This window comes from Gymnoscopelus microlampas, assembly GCF_963454915.1.
Source record: "Gymnoscopelus microlampas genome assembly, chromosome: 21".
In the NCBI taxonomy this organism is placed as follows: Eukaryota; Metazoa; Chordata; class Actinopteri; order Myctophiformes; family Myctophidae; genus Gymnoscopelus; species Gymnoscopelus microlampas.
The window spans coordinates 15,438,888-15,455,931 of NC_139958.1; the positions used below are offsets into that span (position 1 = coordinate 15,438,888).

The window sequence follows — 17,044 nt, forward strand, 5'->3', positions numbered from 1 at the left end:
CTGTTTAACTTTAAAAATAGATTGTATCACGTGCCAGCCATATTCGTTGACATTCAACAGAGTAGCACGCCCTAGTACTGTAGCTCTGATTGATTCATATTGTTTGTTAGAATTGGTTAGTACCTGGCTGCCACTGTAATCATGCATTATGTTTTCGTTTGACTGGTAGTAATTAAGACTTTTGATATAAAAATACACAACAGGCATCTATTGTTAACTACGCCCCATTATGACCACAGATATGCTCTAAAGGGCGAAACATTGGGTTTAAACATTTCAAAACCTCTTTGCAGTGACCTGCATTAAAATGTATTTCTCATCTTGTTGCCCATTGTATCTCATCTATTAAGGGGTTTGCAGTATACTGTATAGTACAAGCACACACGCACACGCACACGCACACACACACACACACACACACACACACACACACACACACACACACACACACACACACACACACAGACAGGTATAGACTCACTCGCACACAGACAGACAGACAGGCACACACTCACTCACTCACTCTCTCACACACACACACACACGCACGCACGCACGCACGCACGCACGCACGCACACGCGCGCGCGCACACACACACACACACACACACACACACACACACACACACACACACACACACACACACACACACACACACACACAGCACACACACAGCACACACACACAAGCACACACACACATACTCACTCGCTCACACGCACACAGACACATAAGCATACAGATGCGCGCAGACTCAGACATACAGACACACACGCACACAGTCACACACGCACACACACCAGTGCTGCAGTGCAGCAGATATGTTTGCCCAGGGATCATGCGCACGACAGACATAGTCTGTGCGATATAAGATGCAACCTTCACTGCTGCATAGCAACTGGCTCATGACCTCCCTGTCAGATTGAGATAACCAACTGTGATGCTGAAGAACTCTCCCCGCTCCCTGGTGAGTAGTCACAAGGCCATGGAGGTATCAACATTTTGATTCATAAACAACTTGGGAGCTCAACTTTGAACAGGTTAACACCAGACACATGAAACAGGTCACGATCAGACACATGCACACATGACAAATACACACTTTTACACGCAAACACAAGCTGCCATGCGCACACAACACAATTTACAACAAATTAGGCATTTAGCTGATGTGCTTCAAGATCGGAGTAAATGGCATGAACCCTAATCAACAAATGACACGGTAAATGGTCGTAGAAAGCAGAGAGTAGTAGAGTGCAAAGAAAATAATTTAGTGCTTCAATGAAACTACCATACCATCTCGATCTAATCTAATCTAAATAATTCTTAGCATTTGTGGTCAAGCAACAAAAAACTGAATAACATAACACATATACTGTAGGTCCAAGGCTAATGATATTTTTGGGCATCCTTATACACCACATGCAGAGCGTTACTGACTGAGGGCCATTGTCTCAAACACAACATCCCACAGTTCAGACAGTGACACCAACTGAACTCACCAAACCAAACCAGGCCTTAAAGCCGTTAAAGTGGCTATAACAAATAAAACATGCAAAGACAACAGACTGGAAAGTGGTCAAGGTGACAACAAACTCAGAGTGTAAGTGGTCAAGAAAGCAGCTGTCAATGTCAGTGCTGCTCAAACCAGTAAGAAACATTCAATTCAAACAATAGTAGGCTACGTCTATCTAGCTATATGCAAATATAAATACCACTGTAAGCCATATATCCTACTTGGCATAACATTGCTGATATTAAGTTCTTTCTCCTGCTTTTCCTGAAGGGGGGGTTCTTTATGAAGTCAGAAAATCTAACTAATGCAACAGCTCATATTCAAAGGCCATAAAAATTAAGCCTCATTGGTACTCTATTGTCACATGCAAAAAAGAATCGAAATCAACACGTTGCATGATGTGTTGATCAGTTGTTTTCGGCAAGCGACTCCCTATCGTTCTCCAGATACGCGAAGGACAACAGGTACACACGCATGTGCACTCACTCACTCACTCACTCGCACACACACACACACACACACACACACACACACACACACACACACACACACACACACACACACACACACACAGAGAGAGCACATTTATAGTAGGATGAGCAGCTCTCATATTATTCATGAAAAATGTGTGTGACACACACGTGTGCTCTGGCTTCAAAAACAAGATGCAAAGAAAATGCTGCGGGAGTTCTTGGCAGTTGAATGTATTGAATGGCATCAATGTACGGCATGTACAAAAGCTCAACAAAAAACGCGTTGCAATTTCTTTTCTCAATTAAATTCCTGCTGGTGGCCAAGCCCCTGGGCTGCAGCCCATGTAGCCCCTTTGGTTAACACGCCTTGCTATAACTAGCATCTATCAAAAAAGGTGCAGAAGGGATACAAGGAGAGAGTAGTGCTAGTTAGGGGATGAGGTGGAGTCTGAGGAGGTGAGTTTTCAGACTGAGGTGGAAAATGGTAAGAGTCTGCAGTCCTGACTACGGGGGGGAGTTTATTCCACAGCTTAGGAGAGAGTCTAGGATGCGTGTGGTGTGTTGGCCAGGGTGTTTTGGGGAAGGGACAAACAGACTTCATGTGTTTGCTGATGTAAGTCAGCGGGATGGGGTGTGGAAATAGATCATGTCCTGAAGGTACGGGGGTGCCATGCACGTGGCTGCCTTGTCTTGTAGGCAATCCCCAGTGTTGTGTGTTGGGAGCAGGCAGCAATCATTTGAAGGGGTTTGAGTGAGCCTGTCGGGGAATCAGCAAGGAGGGAGTTGCAATAGAGAAGCCTGGAGATGTCTATGGCTTGGAGCTGGGCAGACTCCTTGGTGAGTTAGGGTCTGATCCTTTGGATGCTGTAAAATGTAGGGACTCTCTCTTTCCTTGGTGTTTCGCCTTGATTGCGCTTAAACCCTAACATTCAGCTTCACTAAAATGCCTAAAACTAACCCTAACCTCACTATGCCTAACCCTAGCCGTAACCCTAACCCTAACCTCACAGAAATGATGCCTAAACCTAACCTCAAAACCCTGTCCACCTGCATGGGCAAAACACCTGGGAAAGACATCCTCCCGTAAAATGTAAGCCTACAGATTGGGTGATTGCTGCAGTGTGTTCCTTTAAGGACAGCTGACTGTCCAGGACCACTCTCAGGCTCTTGGTAATGGTGGAAGGATCCTGCAAACCAAAACCCAAATATAGCCTTTTCATGGTCAATGCAAATGGGGGAATATAAAACAGTGGCCAAAATGGAATCCGAATTGACAGATGAAGGTATTCAATAAGATTCTGACAGACTGCTAACTCAATAATGACACAAACAAGAGCTGAATGTACTGAGATGAGCGCCTTGGCATGTCATTCTGCCTCGACATTGTGATCTTGAACTTTGTCCTTTCACTGGTGAGGCCCATATTTAACAAAAAAAGTGGACTTGGCCTCTATGTCCTCCTTTTGTTAGTCGCTGTTGAGCATCTTGATGTCTAACAGGGCTTAATGGTCTTCTGTAGCCCCTTCTCATTCACCAAGGTGCAGTACTGCAACTCCTTGTGTGTCCTGTAGGCCTCGATCTGGCTGTTCTTTAAGCCCTGGAGGTTCTCGTCTTTCAATCTCACTCTGACCTTTTCCACATACTGTGAACATACTCTTGCATTAGGTTGGAGGCTTCCTTTTTGTAATACTTGAAACGCTCAGAGAATCCCTGATAAAACTTCAGTGGGGCCTTCTTGCACAGGTCAACATGAAGAAAGGAGTTGTTGGCCCTGTGAATTCCTTTCTGGTCATTTTCTATTTTGTTGAACATAATCGGGATTAGGTTGTCCAGGAGCGGCTCAATCATCATCTCCCTCCAAATATCCATCGCCAGCTCTCTAATCTCCAGGGGTGGCTCTGCATTGTCCATGCTGTTCTGCAGGTCTCCCTCCATTTGTCTCTCTTCTTCTTTGCTGGCAAAAAGAGTGTTGCGATAATTGTTGAGATAGCTATATAAGCAGTTCATGTCGTCAGTGCCCTTGCTGTACACTTCCCAGTATCTGTGGTACGTCAATAAAACCTCATTTGACTCCTTTGTCTCCTCACACAACTGCTTGACATGACTTTCCAGAAACCCCTTGGTCTCTGTGTACAATTTCTCAGCCAGGCTTTCGGGTTTTGCAATACACAAGGCATAAATGGCAGAGAAGCAGTCATTCCATGTAGCTCTGTCCACAAAGTCAAGCTTCAGCACTGCTTTGATTGTTGGCAGTAGCTTGTTCCATGTCTCATCAAAATACACCATGCGGGGCGTCAAGGACATTGTATGACTTTATTATTTTTGTCTCTGGGGTTTAAATCACTTTAAAAGTCAGGCTTTTCCCCGCTATTCAGTCTTGATCTCTTTCAGTTACAGTTCTTCAATTACGCTTCCTCTTCACAGCGCACCTGTCCTATATGGGTTACACTGTCTGCTGCTTATCCTTAGAAAACTATCGTACTCCGTTAATCGGCCTATTCCGCTCGTATGCACAAAATGTGACAACTATGGGAACTGTCGCAATATATGTCTACACTGTTGCAGTGATTAATGACATATGCATGACGTATGACATATTACGTCACTGGAACATCAGTGCAGCGTCATGAATGCAAGGTACACACTGTGTGTGGTGGAAAGAACCTCAGCCACACAAACAGGCACACTCAAACAAACACTCAGACCCATTAGATAAGTGGTTGTCAAAGTGGATTCTAGGGACTCTTGCAAGTCTGTACCTCTGACAGTGTACAAATGGAACCAAATGGACCCGTTCCATTTGTACGCTGTTAGAGTTAAGGGGAGCCCTTGAAATGTAAAGGTTTGAGAACCACTGCATTAGATACCCAAAGTCTTAATTAACCCAAACAGTCACCTCTGGGAAACCCAGGTGGAACCAGTCTCTCAATCAATGTCCACAAGAGGAGAGAGGGAAGAGCTCAAGGGAGAGGACACACTGGTCAAGGGCAGTCACAGCAGGGCAAAACATGGGCTGGAAAGGGCACACAGGGCACGGGCAGAGGCCAAGATTGTGACATAAACAAACTAGTAAATAATTAAACATACAGTGTGTGTGGTGGCTCTCAAGGCTGGAAATTATCTGACAAACACACACATCTATTTATAAATGCCACACATCTATCCATACATCTCTGCGTGTGTGGCCACGTTTCTGTATATCCCCTGCATATCTTGAGAACTTTTAAACTTGGCATGTGTATCACCTAGGATCTGCCCAGTGTGAAGTCGGTCACATCGGCAGTTGTCCAGCCGCTCCAACGATTATACCCATATATGGAGATCTCTGTGTGTGTCTGTGTCCCTTTTATACCCATCTTCAGATCTCTGATGTCATCAATATGATGTCATAGTACTGACTTCATAGTACTATGATAATGGGTATGGGCGCAAGAAGCTTAACCTCTAACGGCTCCCTGAGCGCTGTACAAAAAGCGTGCACTGCTCCTACTGCTTACTACAGTGGTACAGTATATAGCACCTTTAACATTAAACAGCACCAAAAGAGGTGATTACGATGATTATGAGCCAAAGAACCACTTTTAGTGCTATTTAGCACCATTTTTGTTTAGAGTGTAAAGTTTAACCACAAGCCATATTTTATACTGCTAATTTGCTTTGACTTTGAATGAATGAATGAACGATCTAAAAGCTGTAGATCTGCAATTTTTGTTCACCCCAGAATATATAGGGATGCTAGGGTTCAAGTGGTTAAAGCTTAAGCTGCACTATGTAAAATGTCTGGTCAAGTGCTGACATTTTTACCATTAAGCTAGAGCCTGCCTGCTTGCTCAGGGGATAAATTGAATCTTGCCTGTCAAGTCAAAATTTGTGTCAGATCCTGTGTCTAGGTAAGACATGACCTTTGACATGACGTAAATGTCTCAATAGAAGAGCAGGGAGACAAAATCCGACCACCCCAACTGTAAAAGTTATATTGTATTAACATACTCTACCATACAGAGTTTTTTTTTAATTCAATTGTATTCATTAAAAGTTACATAGTTCTGCTTTAATGTGAATTTCTATTTTTCTATGCCTTATTGCAACAAGTATGTTTGAGAGCAAGCACAGCAGACAGCACTAATTGAAAATACAAATCTTCCCTGAGCCAGGCATTCCTTCTATTTTGAATTTTTGGATGTTGTTCATCCCATGACTGAATACTTTAATTAAAACATGAATGGGGCAGGAATAATGTAACATGATGTCTTTGATGTTTGTCCAGCTGAGGCAGTCTGGATATACGGTACAAGAGCATTGGATGGATTCAGCGGAGGTCAAGGTTTCCGCAGTCACCTATTTTATTAAGGATCATCACTTTAGACAAGTTAGAAATACTAGCATTTGCAAATCAAGTGATGGAAAATTTCGACTTGACCGCCAGGATCTGTAAACCATCAATTTATAATTATTGCTGCTTTATCACCAATGTTGAATGTCGACTTTTCTGAACCATCGACTCATTCCCAAGTACTACAGTACAGTATGTGCAATTTGTAAATAGAAGATAACTGATTCCCATCCCTATCCGTATGAAGATTGCTAGGCTATTGCCTCGCTGTGCGCACCTTATGGGGCTCAAGCCTGCTTCTGCTGGTCCTTGCTTGGAACGTGATTGGATGACATACAAGAGGACACTTGGCTCATTCATTATTCATATGTCTTCCCCTACTATTCTAGGAAAAGGATTTGCACACTGGATTGGACAGTAGAAGTATCCTTCCTGGTACTAAAACCAACTAGAATTGAATTAAGTTGCCCATTCTGTGGAAAGGAGACTTAAAGCTATAATCTTTAACCTTTTTTTTGGATGTCATAAGCTCTTTAAGTTGTATGTCCTCTCCCAATGGAGAGAGGTAATTGCAACGGTGTCTAAACTACAATAAAGATGGCAGCCATCTTGTTTCCACAGCAGATAGGCCCCACATAATGTAGTTGGCCATCATAGCGACATCACATGATGACTGCCGTGACATCATTTCAATACGACACACAGGAACAAATGGAAGGATTGAGGGATGGGGTCCTTGATTCTCCTCAATTGACCATAATGTGGTTTTGATATATCTCTGTAGTCCATAGAACTAAAGAAATGTGACAACTATTAATATATTGGATATTTAAAAATGGCAGGTTGTCCCAATTCTCTGTGACCAAACAGCAGTCTGCAGCGTTTTCACAAGTACCAGGCACCAGGTACTATCCATAACTTTTACCTGATGGAAAACCAAAAAAGAGTCTATTCGAGTCGATTCGAGCTGGTAGGCCTACCATACGGTGGGGAAGCACCATTAGGCGATGACTCTGTGGACCACACTATTATAACATATCCCACCACTTGAATGATCCCCAAAATAGCATATCTATAAGCTTACTTGTAGTGAGCTTGTAGATCTCCTTATTTCAGCAAAGATATTTAGTGTAGGATAGAGCCCTTGGGAATCCAGTCATCTAAGTATAAGCAATCTAAAACGGTATGATAGGTCCAATTTAGGAATTAAAGTTTAAATATTATTCAATTTGAATATGACACATCTAAAATGCCTAATGCTGTATCTCATAATGGACTGAAATATTACATAAGCCTTTTCTAGTGAACACACCTTCCCAAGATTGTCAGTAGGAACAATTCCTGTTTTACTGAGACTGAACTATAGTCTGAGGCTATACGTTGAATGACTTGCAGAAAATGACAAGAGGCTGAGGGGGCAATGTAACACAATATGCCATGCTGAAGCTGGCTGATGCTATTTGTGGCATTAGCGATGGCTGGCATTGGGAGGCATGTAATATTTCATGTCTAGATGAGGTATTGACTGTAAGCAGAGATGACTGGATGTAATCTTATAGACACACTGCAATTTCAGCAGGCCAATGAAAGATTCAGGCAAATCAAGAACACATTTTACCTTGGAGAAGCAGGATATTTGGCTAAACATTTTCTGTATTATAATGAATGAAGGATGATAATGTCACGCAAGATAGAATTCTCTGCCATACAGTAGTTCCGTTTCTCCCACTGAGATCAGCTAATTTGCGTTACAATACAACCTTAGCTGATCATCAAAACTGCATTAATGATTTATTCGGTAACATGTTTTATGCCTTCTTGAACTGGTGTAAAGGGTATTTATTGGATTTAATTTTAAAAGTCTCTACAGCGGTGTATGCTTTACTGTGCTATTAATTTACAATCCCAATGTTGTTGGAGCAATCCCACTGGTTCTGTTGTATTTAGGAAGTAATTTGATTTGAAAGATGGTTGCCTGTCCTGTTAACTCTCATATGATTTGATGAGTTTGGGTGAACTTGTGCAGCCTCAGTATAGAGTTTCCACCACTGGTGTGCTCAGCAGCCAATCAAGCAGAGAGGACACCAGCCCCAGCACTACTTGCACAGCCATGGTCAAGTACAGTATCCAGCCCTTGGATCCATTTAGCCAGGAAGTTCTAATAAACTGGTACAACCAACCTCTATGGGATAACACAAAAACATAAACATCACAGGGTGAAGTTGCATCGGCTGAGTGATACTGCTTCCTGCACTTGCGTTTCAAATGACCCCCCCATGTTTCATACTGTACATGTTCCAGCCATATACTGGGTTTTGACCTAGTCTTGTTTTCTATTCTATAGGGAGTTTAGCAGTTGCATCTGTGTGTTGCTATCCTGATTTCCCACGGGCACACAGGGTTGTTGAGATGTACAGTACTGTGTTGTGTTGTGTCGTGTCGTGCAGTGATGGAATCACTGCCCTAGGGCAAGCCTGAGATGGGGTGTCCCTGTGAATGAGTCAGGATCTCTCTCTCTCTCTCTCTCTCTCTCTCTCTCTCTCTCTCTCTCCAGCCTTTGTCCAGTGACAGCCCCGAAGTACATAATGTTTTCCACCTCACTTTCCATTCTTGTTCATTCGTCCTCTTCATCACCCTCCCTTTTTTATCTCTATACTCCATCCTTTTCTTTTTTTCTTTTTTATATTGCATTACGTTACATCACTCATCATCACATCATTATTCTATGTGTCATTCCTCACCTTCAAACTCTGTCTTTTGTTTTCTCTCTAGAACCCTCTTTCCAGTATCTGGAAACAGTTTCATTTGATGGGTCAATATGTTGCGTTTATCACAAGAGAGACAAACTCCGATCCTTTAATTAAATTGTGGATGTTACACTCGGGGCATTGGGTGTTAAACAGACAATTTGTTTAACAAACGTCATGCTTTGTCGGTCCAGGCGTACAACATTATGTGAGGGTCTAATAGTTTTGGAGTGTTCAATAGAATGAATGGTTTAATGAGTAAACTGTTGTGGTTTTATTTGAGCAGCGCACACAGCACACATTAATGCACTACGCATGCATGTTAATAAAAAAAAACAACACTTGGTATAGGGTAATAGATAGTCAATGTTAAATCTGCCGCTATAACACTGAAAATGTTAAAGTCAAATGCACATATTTTTTTTAGGTGCAACGTGTGCGATTTTTGTGTTGGTACAATCAAAAACGTGGTTATAAGAGCGAGTTAAGAATTGTGTTTCTAATCATCGTATTGCCCATATTTATAAATCAATTTACATGGATACCAATGGAACTCCATTTCGGAACTCCTGTCACTCAGAGGGCCGCAATTCACATTCACGTCTCTGTGCTTTGGTAGTCACATTGTGTGAAAGAAGACAAGTATGGCTACATCTTGGCCCAAAAACATGCGTGTTAAGTGAATATTTTGGCCGTGAGGACGATTTGTTTGGAAGATTTCCGGGCTTATTTAATTTCTGGCTGCCCACTGCTTGCTCGTCTGCCACACTCTAGATTCGAACATTGGCTTAAAACACCCAAACTTTGAACTGCGATTGCGGAAAAAACGTGTGACATATTCGAATACCGTTTGAACAACGATAAAGTCCCTGTTATTGAGTGCTGTTTCACGTTTAAATCATGTTTCTATGTAACAGTATGCCAGCGTAATGTGGCTCCAAAGTGAGGTGATGTTTTCTGTTTGGGTCCATTGAAAGTCAATGGTGGTTTTTGGCATTGTTTCTTGCGTATTACGTTGCCGTGGTAACGCGTAACTAGCCTGGCATTGGCCAGACTGGACTTCGGCCCATAGGGAGCGAGTATGAGAAATTTAAAAATGATCGAGCCAATCAGTGACTGCGTTTCAACTGCTGTCAGTACAACAGTGAAAAGCATCAAAATCATTTTCTGATTTCTCATACTTGCTCCCTATGGGCCGAAGTCCAGACTGATACCGGGGAGGAACGTGAGAGTGAATCCACGTTATCAGTCTGGCCAATGCCAGGCTAATGCGTAACGGCAAGAAATTGAATAGTCCAATTGTCCCGGCCGAGCCACATGTTTTGATGTATAGTATATAGCGGGGGTTTTGTCAACCGTGCAGACGATATTACGCGGCAAAAATCGCAAGGAGAATATTAAATATTAAGTATGGCGGATTACAATAAGTGTTTTGCCATTGGCATGGCAGGCACAATAATTAGCACACATAATGCCACCAAAATGTAGGTTATACTTAAAGGACGACTTCACCCATTTTCAACCTATCTTCATATAATTGGTACTCACTAATGATAAATGACTCATGATAAAATGATTTTTTAAAAATCTACTTGGACTGTGTCTGATAGGAGGGCTGTTTACAGTTCAGAAACCCATCTACCAGTGGCATCATCGTTAAACAAGATTTCACATTTTTTATTTAGCTTTTTATTAACATTTTTTTTTTTTGAACAATAGCTTCCATTATAGCATGCAAACTTTTCAGGAATAGAAAGCATGCAGTTTCTATTCACTTGGATTCCCCAATGATGATGTCACTGGTAGACAGGTTTCTGAACTGTCCACAGCCCTCCTCTGAGACACAGACTGAGTAGACAAAAATTGTGCCATATTATCAGGAGCATTAGTGAGGACCAATTATGTGAAGACAGGTTGAAAATGGGTGAAGTCGTCCTTTAATTGTATTGTCACTGCTCTGAAGACATGTGAGAACAGTGTGAGACTCTTCATAAGACCAAAACATAGGCTATAATCAACTATTAAAATAATATAACAGTGGCATTGGATGGCATTCAACTACACAACCCCAACAATGTCTCTTCCTGTCATGTGAGAGAATAAGGGATGACAGAGTAGAGAAGAGACGGGGTATGACGCGAGGAGGAAGGGGCTGTGATCATCATGAGCCACATTATGGAAATAAGGTGCACGAGCGTGTGCCAGTTAAACCGCAGTGTGCCGTGCGAGCGGGATGAGGCATGGATGGCAGGCTGAGGCAGCGGGCGGGTTTGGACGGTAAATCGGGTCGGTCGGTAGATGGCGGTAACCCCAGAAACCTGATCCAGCAGCAGGTTCACCAGCACCGTGCTCTCAGTTTGCAGCAGCATTCGCACTGAAGGCAAAGGGAAGCAAGCTGTGGGCAGTTTGAAGGACAACCAAATGAAACAGGAGCGCGGTGGCTCACGTCGGGTCCTCTTGAGCTTTTTTTTCCGCGTAGCCTCCTCCTGTCCTCCCGACCAGGAGACGGTACGTTTTCTTAAATAAAAACAGGGAAAAAAAAGGGAAAATAAAATAAAATAACAACCATGGAAGACAAATCCAATTCGTTCTCCAGCAACAAGGAGGAAAAGGCGGACGGGAATAACGTGTTTCAGAGGCAGGACTCTATACAGAAGAACAACATGGGGAGCCAGAACATCAACAAGGACCACGCTAACTCGGTGGGCTTTAACAAGGGGGACCGGGCGGAGGAAGCTATGGTGGGGTTCGACGACCTGGACGGGGCGGCCGGACGGGGCTTTATGCAGCGGCGGTTTGGAGGCATGATGCAGCCCGGAGTCAATAAGTTCTCCTTGCGGATGTTCGGCAGCCAGAAAGCCGTGGAGAAGGAACAGGAGCGCGTTCAGACGGCAGGTTACTGGATTATTCATCCGTATAGCGATTTTAGGTAAGAAGAGGTGGATTGGGAGTCATCTGGTTAAAACATGTTTCTTCCCCCCCTCCCGTCACACTCAGATCCGCAAGGCACACGTCCACACACAAACACACACACACACACACACACACACACACACACACACACACACACACACACACACACACGCACACCTTGCATATAGCACAGGCAATTACCGCGGGGCTGATGATGGCATCACGATCAGCATCACCTGTAGTGTATATATTTTTTAAATTACTGTGTATTTTATAATAATAGGGAGGAGCGTACATTTATTAAGGTGCTGGCTGCACTGAGGTGCCCTTGGAAAAGGGATGGTGAATGTCATCATGCCTTGCGCACGCACGCACGCACGCAGGCATGCACGCACACACACAGACACACACGCACGCACGCACACGCACACACGATTGTTCCACCATAACACCAATTACCCTGTGTCATGGTCGTCATTGCGACATATGCGGTTTCAGAGAGGCGACAGACACCTGCCATGTATGGCTGTGTGTGTGTGTGTGTGTGTGTGTGTGTGTGTGTGTGTGTGTGTGTGTGTGTGTGTGTGTGTGTGTGTGTGTGTGTGTGTGTGTGTGTGTGTGAATAACATGACAATGTACCATTCTACAGCAGTGGGATTTCAACCCTTTTTCATTCCAAGGTCCATTATTTATTCGTCATTTGAGCCACGGATTCATCACCATTTGATGAGATTTAGACTCTCAGACCCAAGAAAGACTTAGAATATTGTGTTGTCGTTGGATACGATTTTGACCACAATTCCATCCATGCTGTCTTGATGTTGGTACCATAGAGATAACAGGCCAACCTTGATCAAAATAACAATTCTTTAATGAAGTAATGCAGATGTTTAACAATAATTGAACTCTTGAGAGAGAGAGTAAAATGAAACCAAATGGACCCATAAGGGTCCATTTGGTTTCATTTTATGCTCTCTAGAGTTAAAAATCTTGAAGGGTCCATTTGGTTACCAACTCTTCCATCATTTATCTGGGGACCACCTGGAACCCCCTCAGGGACCACTGGTGGTCCCCGGACCACTGGTTGAGAACCACTGTTCTAAGCAATCACGAATGTAAACATTTGGTTAGGCGGGCAAAGCATAATGCGGTACATGCGAGACATTAAAGGATCAACTACATAAAGGCATATGGATTTGGCCATCGTTTTCTCCGGAAAGAACGAGTGAAAAAAAAATGCTACCACATATTTAATTATTTAAAAAGATAATGTATGCACAGACAGAGACAGAGGCCCAGTGATTGAGAATCTATTGGCCAAAATGAATCATCCAAAAATAGTGTTTGGAAGAGCCACAACATTCTGTGGAAATGTGATGGAATGTGTCTGAAATTGGAATGCGACATGACATTATCTGTTTGTTTCTATAGTTGGTCTGTCGTTATTTTACCGTGCGCACAAAAACGTGCTTAATGCGCATATGGTCCAAAATTGAGTACAATTTGGACTCCAAATCGTACTAAAAGCAGGGGAATTGTAACAAAGACTAAAGGGTTACAAATCCTCAGTGTTCATTGATAACTCCTCCAAGAGTGTATATACAAATGAAACCAAATGGATCCTTATACAACATTATGGTCATCTGTCAGAGTTAAATGAACACTCAGGACTCAGTGCTGTGTGTGTGTGCAGGCGAGGCCCGTTGTTTACAGTTCACCAATTCACCAATTAAGCATCTCAGCTCAGCTGGTGCTGTCTGGTTCCACCGGTGTCCCCTGACACAGCTTGACTCCCCCGTTTTCCGTTTGATCTCCCATCAACGTGCTACACCACTCCAGTGGTTCTCAAACCAGTGGTCCGGGAACCACCAGTGGTCCCTGAGGGTGTTCCAGGTGGTAAATGATGGAAGAGTTGGTAGCCAAATGGACCCATAGATCTTTAACATCTGCATTACTTAATTAAATAATTGTTAGTTTGATCAACGTTTACCTGTTTATCTCTCCTATGGTACCAACATCAATACAGCATGGAATTGTGGACAAAATCGTATTCAACCATAGAACAAAATATTCTATGCCTTGGGTCTGAGAGTCTAAATCTCATCAAACGGTGGTCCATGTCTCAAATGCCCAATAAATAATGGACCTTGACATGAAAAGGGTTGAAACCCACTGTGCTACAGTTGCCTTAACGGGCGCTATCCATGGTGCTGAATCTCTATCCAGCCTGTATATACAGTATATGCCTGTGTGTCTCCCTGCAGGCTGCAGCTTAAGGCTAGTGGTTCTCAAACCTTTCCATTTCAAAGACCCCCACAACTCTCAGAGGTACAGACCTGTCAGGGTCCATTTGCAACCCCCTGGACCCCACTTTGAGAACCACTAGCTGGATCCTGTCAAGTCCTGTCAATTTAAAGGGATATTTCACTTTCAAAAAAACTTTGGGTCATTTTATCGTCTACTCAGGCTTTTGTGAGCCCCCCAGATCGTTTTTAAGTTGCTTTATTCAGTATTTAGATATTTGATATTCATTTTATCAGACACGCCCCCTTCCTATACAAACCCTGTCCTCCTAATATGTGAGGAGACCATGTTTTTTCTTATTGTATTACATTTTTTTCATTTCCCCCCAAAAATATTAAAGATAAATTAAATCGAAAAAACACGGCCCCCTCGCGTATTAGGAGGCCAGGATGAGTCATCAGAACCAAGGACGGGTGTTTTTGATGAATATAACATGTTAAAAATGGAGTTTGAAGTTATAATGGATTTGTATAGGAAGGGGGCGTGTCTGATAAAATGAATATCAAATATCTAAATACTGAATCAAGCAACTTAAAAACTGTCTGGGGGGCTCACAAAAGCCTTAGTAGACAATAAAATGATCTACATTTGTTTTGAAAGTGAAATATCCCTTTAACTCCGAGAGCTGTACAAATTGACCCAACTAGATCCTGTAGCTTATTATCGGAGTTACAAATGGATAAATCAACACTGAGCATTTTACTGTGATGGTCAGAGTGTGTGTGTGTGTGTGTGTGCGTGCATATGTGTGCATGCATATGTGTTACTGTGTAGGCTACATGTGCGTGCCACGTCTTAAAAATCCAATCTCCCACTCAGAAACTGTGTCTAATTGATAAACACATAATCTCACACAGTGACCAATGTTCCCCTGGGCATCTGGTGTGAGCTATTTTGTTTGCTGTAGTCAATCAATAACAAAACAATTACATATCCATGCAACCAATGTAGTAAGATTGTAGGCTGAATGAGAAAATAAGAATTATATAAGCTCATAATATACAGTATATTTTGATGCAGTTTATTCATTTTTAAACATACACACACAGTACAGAAGCATGTGTTTAGAATGTTGTTTACTACAAAGATGAGCAAGGATTAGTGGAACAGACACAACAGTCAATAAGCTTAGCAGTCCCCTTGTTTAAGGAGTTAGGCCACTTCTGCAAGATAGCAAAAGGACAGTTCCCCACCAATCTGTGGGGCAAGAGTTATGAATCCGAAATGTGAATGAATCCGAAAAAGTGAATGGAGGCACATTTGTGAGACAGGATTAAAGACCTGTGAGAATACAGGAGAAATGCTGATGAGTAATGATGGTGGAACAGATCCTCCACGGGTAGTTAAAATCTTGTTTTAAGCTCTTTAGGAAATCAGACCCTTGATCTGAAGTTGTTTCACTGCCTAGCCAGCAGTAGCCAGGCCTCTGTTCAGTGTGCCAAGACAACCCATCACACAACACATTCCAGAGGAATCCCTCGTCCCCTGGTCTATAAAGGGAGGAACCCTTGTGCTCGACCTGAGTGATAGGCTCGTGGCTAGAGAGTGATACATACCCATGTCTTAAGCGTGCACATTATATTGGTACATAAATAGTAGATAGGCAGGGGTACATGCTTGGTCGTTCCCTTTACTTTGCGTTTTAAAAATTAAATGTGTTCCTCTACTGAAGGGTAGGACTCTTTGTAGTGTTTCAGCAACGATGCTTCCCTGTTATTATAATTATAAAACATTTATTTGTGTTCAGTTACAGTAGCTTTTCTTCCTGTCGAGGCAGATGCTTCCACTGATGGTTTCAGTACCAAGCAACCAGGCTATCCGATCTTATAATGAAAACCCTTATGTAACATCAGTCCATGAATGACACCACCATTCACGTGTGCTTTGTATGAGCATTTGAAACTCAATAGCCAACATATTCTTTGTAAACAGTGGCTACTTAAAGATTCATGACAGGTTAGTAATATGCATTATTCATAGATATATTAGAAAAAGGGCCCATGCATGGACTGTCAGGGCTTTTTATCTGTAAGAAGAAGCAGCTTTTGTCTTAGTTGTAAAAGTCTTTCATTGTGGTTTTCTTTTGTCAGGCTATCATAGGAGTGACATGGATGGGCTCTGGCTGTTGTCAGGTGTCAGATGATAAGGATAAAATGCCTCATTGGTTATCTCACAAGCTATAGTTTATCTGTGCCTAAGATTTGGTCAGTGCTAAGCCAGTATCACAGACACTTACAGTGCAGACACGTCTTGAACACTTTTGGGCATTATATATATTTTTTTGTTTCAAACCATATTTCATATTCAATTTAAGATTGAATTCTCTTATGAGGGCTCTATTCCTCCGATCATTCTTCAAAACATGCATGCTAATGCTATACAAGCTCTTCGATAACCACTACAGCATAGACTGGGCTTGAAATATTGTATTTTTTAATTCAAATTAATATTGCATTTTACCAGGCTGAATGAGTAAGCTGGAGGAGCTTAAACTTTGAAAAATCTACTATTTGATATTTACATTTCTTTAAACTGTTTGCAAAGTGTTTGGAATGACCAAACATTCAATAGTGATCTGAATACTATTTCCTGTGGTATGCTAGCTATCAGAATCTTCATGTCACAAAACACATCATGGTAGAAACTAGAAAGATACAGTGTTTGAGACTAAAGCCATAATACCTCACTTCGTAGCATTCTTGCAAAAACAAAGAAAAAGTGCACCAAGATGATCAACTTAACATCTATACCTTGTCT

The 17,044-nt window shown here is 42.3% G+C and overlaps 1 protein-coding gene across 1 annotated transcript in view; it reads left to right on the forward strand.

Annotated features, from left to right (window-relative positions):
• Positions 1-11,637: 11,637 nt before the first annotated feature.
• The window catches only part of hcn1 (hyperpolarization activated cyclic nucleotide-gated potassium channel 1), a gene marked incomplete at both ends in the record, with an annotated part of 103,730 nt that continues 98,323 nt past the window's right edge, over positions 11,638-17,044 (forward strand). Inside the window, one exon of the mRNA XM_084046604.1 lies at positions 11,638-11,999. Coding sequence (XP_083902730.1) covers positions 11,638-11,999 — 362 coding nt within the window. The remainder of the gene's footprint in view (positions 12,000-17,044) is intronic.